The following is a 10,290-nucleotide window of genomic DNA, read 5'->3' as shown; positions in this document are numbered from 1 at the left end:
CCCTTTTTTAAACTTTTTTGTGTCTTTCGTTCATGGGAATAAGGGCTCCATTCAGAGTCAAGCTCCATGAGACTTCCTTGGGAAGAGAGAGAGAGGTGTTTAGCATAAATGACAATCACAGTATCACAGAAAAGGGGCTTCAGCACTGAGACAAACATAGCTTTGGAGCTGAAATGACAAAAACGACAGGAGGAGATATATCTGTTTGGAAGAATTCACAGAGTGGTTTAATTGGCTTGATGTTGTTTGTAAAGAACTCCCAACTGTATTAAACAGTTTTAAACTATTCCCTCTCACTTTTGGTGATAAATAGCTGCAAGGAATTCGCTGGAATGAAAAGACCACCTGGTGTGGGGGACCACTGAGGTCACTGAAAGCTTCAAGCCTGCAGCTGTCAGATCAAAACCCAACCGGGAACTTGAACGTCAATCAAAAAAAAAAAAAAAAAAAAAAACTTGGGCGTGTTGTCAGGGTTGAGTGGCTTTTAAAAATGTGAGTTCATTCCTTTACTTGTCCATTCCTACATATTTGATGACCATGCTCAGTCTATACCAGTGATCTATAACATACAGATCACAGCGGTCTATACAGGGAAAAACTCACATTACATTTTTCGTTCCATTCACTTCCATTCATGCACATTTTGCTGCATTCCAAGTTCCAGTTTGGTAAACTCTGACCTGCAAAGTTTGTATCGCTTGAAGACGTTTGATTAATATAAGACTGATACATCACAGTGTGACATCCAGGGTTGGGTGTAACTAATTACTGTAATTTAATTACTTTTCTCTTTTTAAAAAAAAGTAAGGGATTGCTCTTATTTTTTCTGTAATTTAATTACAGTTACTTCTTATGTAATTGAACTTAACTCATTTATACACAATAGTGGATTTAACATCAAAGTTTAAAGTAAGCATGATTTTACCCTTCTCACTTTAAATACCATGATGAGTTAATAAGAATATTGGTAACACTTTAGTGTCCAATTCTCCCTATTAACTTGTTATTAGTATGAATTTTACTGCAATATTGTCTATTTACCTAAAAAGCACATATTAATGTCTTATTCTGCAAGACTTATTAGGATAATAAGTCTTAAATACTTAATTATGAGTATATTTTGTGGCAAACGTCATAGTTAATAATTAGTCAATAGTGAGAGTTAGACCAGTGTGACCAGAATCATTTATGTAGTTACTTGAAAGAATTTAAAGATCCGTTTCATGTCTATCCCTTTACAGTCTTTGGTCTATCCTTGTATCATTAAAAGGTTGATATATATTATTTAGAGAGTAATTAGTACAGTTATCTAATTACACTTTTGAAGATGTAATTAGTAACTAATAATTAAACACTTTTTTAGAGTAACTTACCCAACACTGGTGACATCTTAGCTGAATTACAAAAACACTCATTTTAAAGTTGCAGCATTTTAAAACTTTTTTACATTTTGGATTCATTATTATTTGTTATATGTTTAATTCAGATGCTGCAGCATGATCTCATACCAAAACAGTTGCAGAGTCCAAAACAGTGTTGCTAACTTAGCACTTTTGTTGTTAAATTTAGCAACTTCTCAGACTACCATATCAACATTTTATTTCAAAAGCACCTAGACTCAAATGACTCAAATGATTAAAAAGCACAGGTTTTCCATCGAAATTACAAAAAAATGAGAAAACCTAAGATGCTTAGAAGTACACACATCACATGAGATAAGTTCTAATTGCTATTTGCAACTGTTCAATTTAATTTAATAATTGTTCATTTGATACACAATGTTAGTAGCTTGTTCCTCCATTTTGATCAGTAAGACAAAAATATGTTGGCAACAGTGGTCCAAAGAAATGTAACATGCTTAAAGTGACTGTCCTTTAAAGACATGCACATAAACATAGGGATGCCGAAAGACTGTCAAGCTACAAAAAGAAAGAAAAAAAACACATAAGCATAATAGTAAATAGCTCATCAAATTATCCTGCTTTGTTGTCAGATTTTAGGTTCGCTGCCTGGTGCAATTTCAGTGAGCCTAAACCATTTACATGCAATTTTAAAAAGACAAATTATTTCTTTAAGGCACGGTCACATTAGCAAAAAAAGAAAAAAAAAAGCCTATCCATTATCTATTTGCAACAGTGAAGTAGCCAGATATGTATAGACAAATCTATAGTAGTAGTGATGTAGTTGTACTTTCAAACCAAGCAATATTCTTAAACGTGTGGATTCCTTTTGAAAGTTCTGGATTTTCCCCCTGTAAATTGACTGAACAGCCGCAGCGGTAAGTGGGATTGCACTTTTAGTCTGAAATCAAACTTTGAGTGTATGTAACTAGCAGAACATTCAGCAGCTTTGTTGACATAACCTGCTGTCATTGTGAATGAAATGGGCCTTGTTTAAACCTCCGCTGTGGGAAATGTAAACGGTGACACATAGCCTGGCACTTCTTTTGATGAAGGTTTTGGTGAGATGCTCTGTTTAGTGCTGATCTGAGAACACATTGTGGGGTCACTTGTGATGTATTGAATTGAGGTTGGAAAGAAGACACTGGATCAGTGTGAAAGAGAACATCTATCCACAGAAAAACAGTTCATAAAGAACACAGGCACAGTTGTATGTGGCAGGTCTGGCCTGTTATTGCCAGTTATACTGCAAGATATACATATGGAATGCATCCTATTATTCATTATAAATACAGAGAGAGAGAGAGAGAGAGAGAAGGAGAGATAATTATAAATAATTGCTTGCATAAAAGCATGCGCAGGGAGTTTAAGATCTGTCATAGTCCTTCTTGTTGCTAAATAGTTTTTTTGTTTTTTAACCATTTAGTTTACAATTTATTAAATATGATCATACTATAGTCTGTTGTTGGTTAGGTGATTAGGCAAATTACAAAAAAATATGTTACCATTTGTATTTGTTAAAGATTGTTAATAAAATGAATAATTAGTTGGTTGCAATAATTAATTTAGCCAACGAAGATGTCTTTTTCACACACCCAATCACAAACAACCACCTTCCTGTCCAAATGCAGCTTTACTGCAATTGAGATTCAATAATGGATCCTACACTGGTAGTTACTGACAACAAAATGCATATGTATGATTCCTGAACATCTAATAAATAAATAAATAAACAAACAATTTTACAAATCATTCATTAATTCATCAGAAGGAAAATAAAAAGAATAATAACAATAATATGAGATGTTCTCATAGTCATTTTTATTATTGCATAAGATTTTCTGAAGTGAACATAATAGTGAGGTTAATTCCATATTAGGATGATTTTGAAGGCATATGTTGCATTTTGAATTTGCATTTCATATGTAATGTTAATTTCTTACTAATAAATATAAAAGATTATTGAATAATTAAAATAATTTTCAGTCACATTCTTTATCATGGAAAAAAACAATACATAATATTAACAGTATGATATATGCAAAAAAACATTCTGAAATGATTATTAATGGAAACAAAACAGGTGATCAACTGTTTTATCCACTTTCAGACAAAGACAGATAGCTAGGCTACATGTAACATAGTACAACTGTTCTACTGTTCCTCAAAGCCCAGAGGACGTTCCCGAGCGGGCTGCTGCCGTCCAGGAGGACGTTCCCGAGCGGGTCGCTGCCGTCCAGGAGGACGTTCCCGAGCAGGCCGCCGCCATCCCCGAGGCGTTGACTGATGCTGTTCCGGAGGCCGAGGCAGTTCCGGAGGCCGAGGCAGTGCCCGATGCTTTTCCGGAGGCCGAGGAGGTGCCCGATGCCGAGGCGGTGCCCGATGCTGTTCCGGAGGCAGAGGTGGTGCCCGATGCCGAGGGAGTGTCCGTTGCTGTTCCGGAGGCCGAGGCGGTGCCCGATGCTGTTCTGGAGGTTCAGGAAGTGTCCGTTGCTGTTCTGGAGGCTGAGGCGGTGCCGGAGGCCGTTCCCGATGCCGGTGCCGGAGGCCGTTCCCGATGCCGCTCCCGAGGCCGCTCCCGAGGCCGTTCCAGAGGTGGTGCCTGAAGCCGAGGCGTCTCATGTCTCCACATGCAGTCCAAAGTCAAGTCAGGTGCCCATTGACTTTCCAGAGTTGAGTCAGTTCCCGGTTGACCCTCTTGAGTTGAGTCAGGTGTTCATGGACCCTCCTTCCAGAGTCAGGGTTAGTTCCTGTTGACCTTCCAGAGTCGAGTCAGGTTCCAGTGAACTCTCCAGAGTTGAGTCGGGTTCCAGTTGACCCTCCAGAGTCGAGTCGGGTGGCAGTTGACCCTCCAGAGTCGAGTCGTGTTCCAGTTGGCCCTCCAGAGTCGAGTCGGGTTCCAGTTGGCCCTCCAGAGTCGAGTCGGGTTCCAGTTTACCCTCCAGAGTCGAGTCAGTTTCCAGTTGACCCTCCAGAGTCGAGTCGGGTTCCAGCTGACCCTCCAGAGTCGAATCGGGTGGCAGTTGACGCTCTAGAGTCGAGTCAGGGCCAGTCACCGATGACCCTCCAGAGTCAGGGCCAGTCACCGATGACCCTCCAGAGCCAGGGCCAGTCACCGATGACCTTCCAGAGTCAGGGCTAGTCACCGGGGATCTTCCAGAGACAAGGCGGGTCACCGTTGAACTTCCAGAGTCGGACTAATAACCTCCAGAGTTGGACTCCGGCATCGACCACAGAGGCGTGGTGGTCATCTGCTCCGTCCTGGGGGACTCCGACGTCGCCCATGAGGACGTGGTGGTCTTCTGCTCTGCCCTGGGGGGCTTCCGCTCTGACCACACGGATATGGTGGTCTTCTGCTCCGCCCTGGGGGGGCTTCATGTTACTGTTTGTTTTTTGTTTTGTGTCTTCACTCCTGTCTCTGTTCCCCTCTGTTAGTCTGGCCCTCCGTCCCTCCCCCTGAGCCTCCACCTGTCCTCCTCCCTCCTCCCTCCTCCCTCCTCCCTCCTGGTCTCCCTGTGTTGTGTTACATTCTGGTACCTGTTCCCCATGTTTTTCTTTTCTGGCCCTCCGTCCCTCCCCCTGAGCCTCCGCCTGTCCGCCTGTCCGCCTCCCTCCTGGTCTCTGTGTTGTCTATTGTGGAGCGTCTGGAAGCCACTCCGTAGAGGGGGGGTTCTGTCACAGTGTCTGGGTTGTGTTCCCTGGGTGTCCACTAGGTGTCCTCCGTTCCCACGGTGTCTGTCATCTTATCACTTCCTGTTCCCTTATTTGGTCACCTTCCTCCTTGTCTTAGTTAATTGATTGTTCCCCCACCTGTCTCCTGTTTCCCCATTATCCTTCTGTGTATAAATACCCGGTCTGTCTGAGTCTTTGTCACGGAGTCCTTGTCGTATGAATGATACTTTCCAGAGTCTGCTCTTCCCGTGTGTTTTTGTTTGTTTTTATGTTTTTGGAATTTCTGGTTTTTGACCCTGCCTGGACTGTTTACTCTTTTGGATTGCCCCTCAAATAAACCTCGCACCTGCATTTGGATCTCTCCTGTGTTTCTTGTATCACCTTACGTGACATGCTGTAACTGCCAATAGGGTAAGTCAGGTTCAGGATGAATATAGTTTTGAGTTAAGATGTTATTATCTGTTATTTCTGGTTTGCTTTTCATTTTATTTTTATTTTTTGTTATTGTTTTTATTGTTGTTGGGTTTTTTTTTTTTTGACTAGTTTTGGTACTTTAGGGTTATTAATATCAATAGTGGTTGACTGATACAGTTTTTTTTTTACTGTTGATACATATGTCTTGGAAAGCAGGGTGGCAGATGGCCGATATAATTGTATTTATTTTAATTCATATTTAAGAATTTCATAATAATTGGAAAATGGTTTAAAAAATAAATCAGTAAAATAAACATACTCATAATTTAGATTAATAAATAAATATTCAATAAAAATATAATTTAAAAAGTAAGTAAACTGTAACCGACAGAGCACTCAGTATTATGGGAAGTTTGTGTGCATTGGGAATCACTCATTTTACATATAACACACAGCAAAAATGACATGAATATAACAGTAGTCAAATGCATAAAGCGCAGCATAATTTTAAATCACGGATTTAATGTTTTAAGCTTTCATTTTGCATGGACCAAAAGTCACGCAGAGAACTTTGGAAGTTTGGAAGGTCTGAGAAATAAAAATTTTATTAGCCATTCAAAGATTTGTTTAAATGATGTAGATGTAAATGCGTATTTTCTGAATTCTGACGGCACACAAGAAAGTATTGTAATGTTTGTCTTTCCATTACTAATGATATAAAAGCAATCATTATAATACTTTTTGTATAGATTTTAATTCCTTTGTTTAACAGTTCTATCGGATTATTAGACAGACTTCTACCCATGTTAGACAGAACTGTTAATGATGACAGCAAACAAGAGGGAGAATATGAGCACTGTGTGCTCATGCGCTGCCGCTCTCATCGCAGTCAAAATAAATGCCATGGCTCAAACACATCAGCCAAACAGAAAAACTTATCGACCGATGCCAACATTTGAAAAAATAATCTAAATGACCAAGCATCGACCGATATATCGGCCTTGGTGATATATCAGTCGACCGCTAATTATTAATGTTTGATTATTTTATATTTAGGGCTATCAATGTTTATTCTCTACCTGGTTTCATCAATGTTAAACAGTGTGAATTCCTCAGCGTTGAAATTGTAGTTAGTATTTTCATATACTGTATAATGCAGTTTTCATGTTTTAATTACAACATACCATGTATCAAAACAAAAATTCATATACATTTGTGGACATTTTTATTTTATTTTGGATTCATGAAAATATTTTAGCTTAGTTCCTAATTTAATTTAAATGAGCAATAATTTTTGTTATAGCTTTCGTTTGTTTTCATTAACGATAGCACTGCTAAAGCTTGTATCTATGTAGCTTGTGTAATTGCCACTGATGCAGAGTTTGTGGATGTTTACTCTTTCATGCATAATCAAAATGTGTTTTTATTATTTTCCTAGATAGCAATAGATGATAAGTAAAACAACTGGTTCAAGAAAAGTGCTACTGCTCTTGTGATGAGATGCAAGTTGTACATTCTTTGTAAAACCTGTTAAATTAATGTGAGTAATGTTGATTGTAATTTCACTCAACTTGGTTTTCTGACCTCTGTCCACTTTCTGCTTTCATTTTTCCACATAGATTGAGGCACTTCTTCCGGAGTTGTTTCAGTGTAAGAAATTGCTAAAGCTGAACCTCAGAAACAACTGCCTGCAGTCCGTACCGTCACGGTTTGGGGAGCTCACCAGTCTGACACAGCTGGAGCTGAGGGGAAACAGACTGGAAGGCCTTCCTGTAGAACTTGGGGAGTGCAGATTGCTGAAGAGGAGCGGTCTAATTGTGGAGGACAATATTTTCAATACTTTACCTTCAGAGGTCATAACCCATGTTACCAGCACAATATTAGGTTTTTTTAAACATACGGATGATACAAGTCATCTGTTACATGAGTCAGTTTTCCTTTTTAATGGTTTTGAAAACTCAATATTCAAAATTCAATATTCATTAACTTTTACCCTATAGTAAGTTCCTATCATCTTAAATCTCATCTTTATTGAAAGTTTAATAATGTGTTAACTGAGTATTTATGATTGCACAAATAAGTTTTGTGTGTGCATGTTTGCAGTGTTTATTTAGTTGATGCTAAAATGAAGGCTAAGTACTTTAACAAAATATAGATAGTAATGTCTGTATCACTATCTACATTTATTTTATATAAATGCATATTATAATTATTACTGTATTGGTGTTATCAGTATTATTTTTTCAAAGAAGGTAGAAAAAGCCTATTTTCACCTGTCTGCTCACTTTGAAATGCCTTAAGAATTATCAATGAATAATTTCTAATGAACAGTTCACCCTTTGTAACGGTATTATTCTTTGTATTATTATTTGTAGGATTAACATAGCTGTTTTGTGTCACCATTGTAATAGTCTTATTCTTTTTGTTGATATATATATATATATATATATATATATATATATATATATATATATATATATATATATATATATATATATATACACACACACACACACACACACACACACACACACATCGGAAACTAAGTTAATAGAAGTTACTCAGGTGAGTGCTGTTCAACTTTGTACATCTAAAGCTTGTCAAACTTTTTGTGTTATTTTTTTTATTTTTATTTTTTTTACCAATATTACAATCTTTCCAGGGTTCACATGTTTGTAACCATTTGATATATTTATGGTTGAAGACTTGATTATTTGTATTTAATAAATCCACTATTGTTTCCTTTTTTGTTTGTTTGTTTGTTTTGCAAAGTGAATATAAAAGAGAAATTAAGTAAATGTATCAAGCCATACAGAGTGAATAAACGCTCGGTTTTCTTGTTGTGTCTCAATAAAAACTTCTGGAAGTAGTTAAATAATTGTGTTTAATATTTTGTAAAGAATAGTTAGTCAATTTTATATGGTGATGTAAACACTACGGTAGGGACAGCTTATTTAAAACATTTACTCGACGTTATTATAGTTATCATTACTGTTGTTAAAACTGCTCTTATTTATGCACAGACTCAGAAAAGGCTATTATTAAAAGCTAAATGGGAACCAATGTTTTATCGCCATTCAGTTGCGTCGGTCATTATTCAGTGTAACACTGAAGGCGACTTGCTTGTGTTTTAGAAGATGGTAAGATTGCCGATCTTTGCGAGAACAAATATTTAACTTCTTTAGTTTTTGTTATAAACTGTATTATACAGAATACATTGGTTTTGTGGTGGAATACTCTGGCCAAATTACAGTTCGAAAATTTTAATATTTGATATTCTGTATTAGTCTTTGAATAGTATGGAATAATTATTTGCATTCTAAATTGGAAATAATTGATCTTATATTAATAATTATTTCAATGATTATGTCATTATATGATATTAATGAGCTGAACTCATTTATCTCGCAGGCTGTTACACTGCACACAGATCTTGGTGATTTCAAAATCGAGTTGTTTTGTGAGAAGGCCCCGAAGAGCTGTGAAGTAAGACACCTGTTTCCACACACAGACGCATATCTTGAATAGGCGAGATCGTTCTTTCTATACGTGAATTCTCTTTTTTTTTTCTCCATCATAGAATTTCATTGCTCTGTGCGCTGGTGGGTTCTACAATGGATGTATCTTTCATCGAAACATAAAGGGCTTTATGGTCCAGACCGGAGACCCAACAGGTAACTGATAATGGATTTCTTTTCTTACCTCTAACCTAATCTCTCAGCTTTAGTTTTTAGCTTGTAAATGTGTAAAATAAGTAAATGGCAGTTTTTTTTTGTAGCTTTTTTTTTTTTTTTACCATTTCCGATCAAGGCTTATTTGGTTGAATTATTTAAATTCTGTTTTTCAGGTACAGGCAAAGGAGGGACCAGTATTTGGGGAAGAAAGTTTGAAGATGAATTCAGTGAACATCTGAAAGTATGTATTGATTTTAACGTAATTTAATGTTTAAGTGTATTGTGTGTGGGGGGAAAAATCACATAATTTTATGTTTTAAGAAAACCTCTTATTAATCTTATAGTCTGTGCAAAAATGACATCCACTTTATCCGGCACTGTATTTAATCATGTCAGGACTTGTCAGACTGACTTTCAATGCTATTTAAACATCTTTTTAGTCTGATCTAACTCAATCTCCCTTTAATGCCTGTGTAATGCAGCACAATGTCCGGGGTGTGGTGGCCATGGCCAATAATGGACCAAACACAAATGCATCACAGTTCTTCTTCACATATGCAAAACAGCCTCACCTGGACATGAAGTACACGGTTTTTGGAAAGTATGTTTTTTTGTTTAAGACCCATCTTTTACTAGTGTGTTTTATTTATTCAGTTGTAATTTATTTTAACATTTTCTTCTGTGTGATTGATGGTTCAAATAAGCTAATAATTGTTGTTGCTGTTGTAATTTTATTGATGGTAATGAATTGTAACACTAACTAATTCTTTGTTACAGAATTATAGATGGACTAGAAACTCTGGATGAACTAGAGAAAGTCCCTGTGAATGAAAAGACTTTCCGTCCTCTTAATGATGTCCGTATTAAGGATATTACGATCCATGCCAACCCATTTGCTGGTTGATTGATTTCATTGTGAAACAATCATAATGCCTTGTGTTGTAAATATAATGTTTTTTTTTTTTTTTTGTGCTGTTTCATAAATTTGTACACTGACTTGCCTCTATTTTCCATTTAATCTTTTCCATTGGGTTTTAAATGTATATTTTAATAATAATAAAAAAAACTATTGTACTTTTCACTATATATTTTCACTAAACTGATTTAATTTCTCCTTGTTTTCTTAAGTG

General features: G+C 36.8%; 1 protein-coding gene across 1 annotated transcript; it reads left to right on the top strand.

Moving 5' to 3' along the window:
* Positions 1-8,550: 8,550 nt before the first annotated feature.
* ppil3 (peptidylprolyl isomerase (cyclophilin)-like 3) lies at positions 8,551-10,246 on the top strand. The gene is made up of 6 exons (XM_026212244.1): positions 8,551-8,626; positions 8,898-8,972; positions 9,067-9,160; positions 9,334-9,401; positions 9,643-9,761; positions 9,938-10,246. Exons 1-6 carry the CDS (start codon positions 8,624-8,626, stop codon positions 10,062-10,064), a joined length of 486 nt encoding a protein of 161 aa, XP_026068029.1. The 5' UTR covers positions 8,551-8,623; the 3' UTR covers positions 10,065-10,246.
* The last annotated feature ends 44 nt before the right edge of the window (positions 10,247-10,290 follow it).

This window comes from Carassius auratus, chromosome 30 (assembly GCF_003368295.1).
Source record: "Carassius auratus strain Wakin chromosome 30, ASM336829v1, whole genome shotgun sequence".
Lineage (NCBI taxonomy): Eukaryota > Metazoa > Chordata > Actinopteri > Cypriniformes > Cyprinidae > Carassius > Carassius auratus.
The sequence above is the reverse complement of the archived record's forward strand: the minus strand, read 5'-3'. Positions and strand labels throughout refer to the sequence as shown.

What these genes read in the sequence shown, in the direction of transcription:
- ppil3 (XM_026212244.1), top strand. An exon ending in AGGCCCCGAAGAGCTGTGAA is followed by an intron (nt 8,973 to 9,066) that starts GTAAGACACCTG and finishes TCTCCATCATAG; the next exon opens with AATTTCATTGCTCTGTGCGC. An exon ending in AAGTACACGGTTTTTGGAAA is followed by an intron (nt 9,762 to 9,937) that starts GTATGTTTTTTT and finishes TCTTTGTTACAG; the next exon opens with AATTATAGATGGACTAGAAA.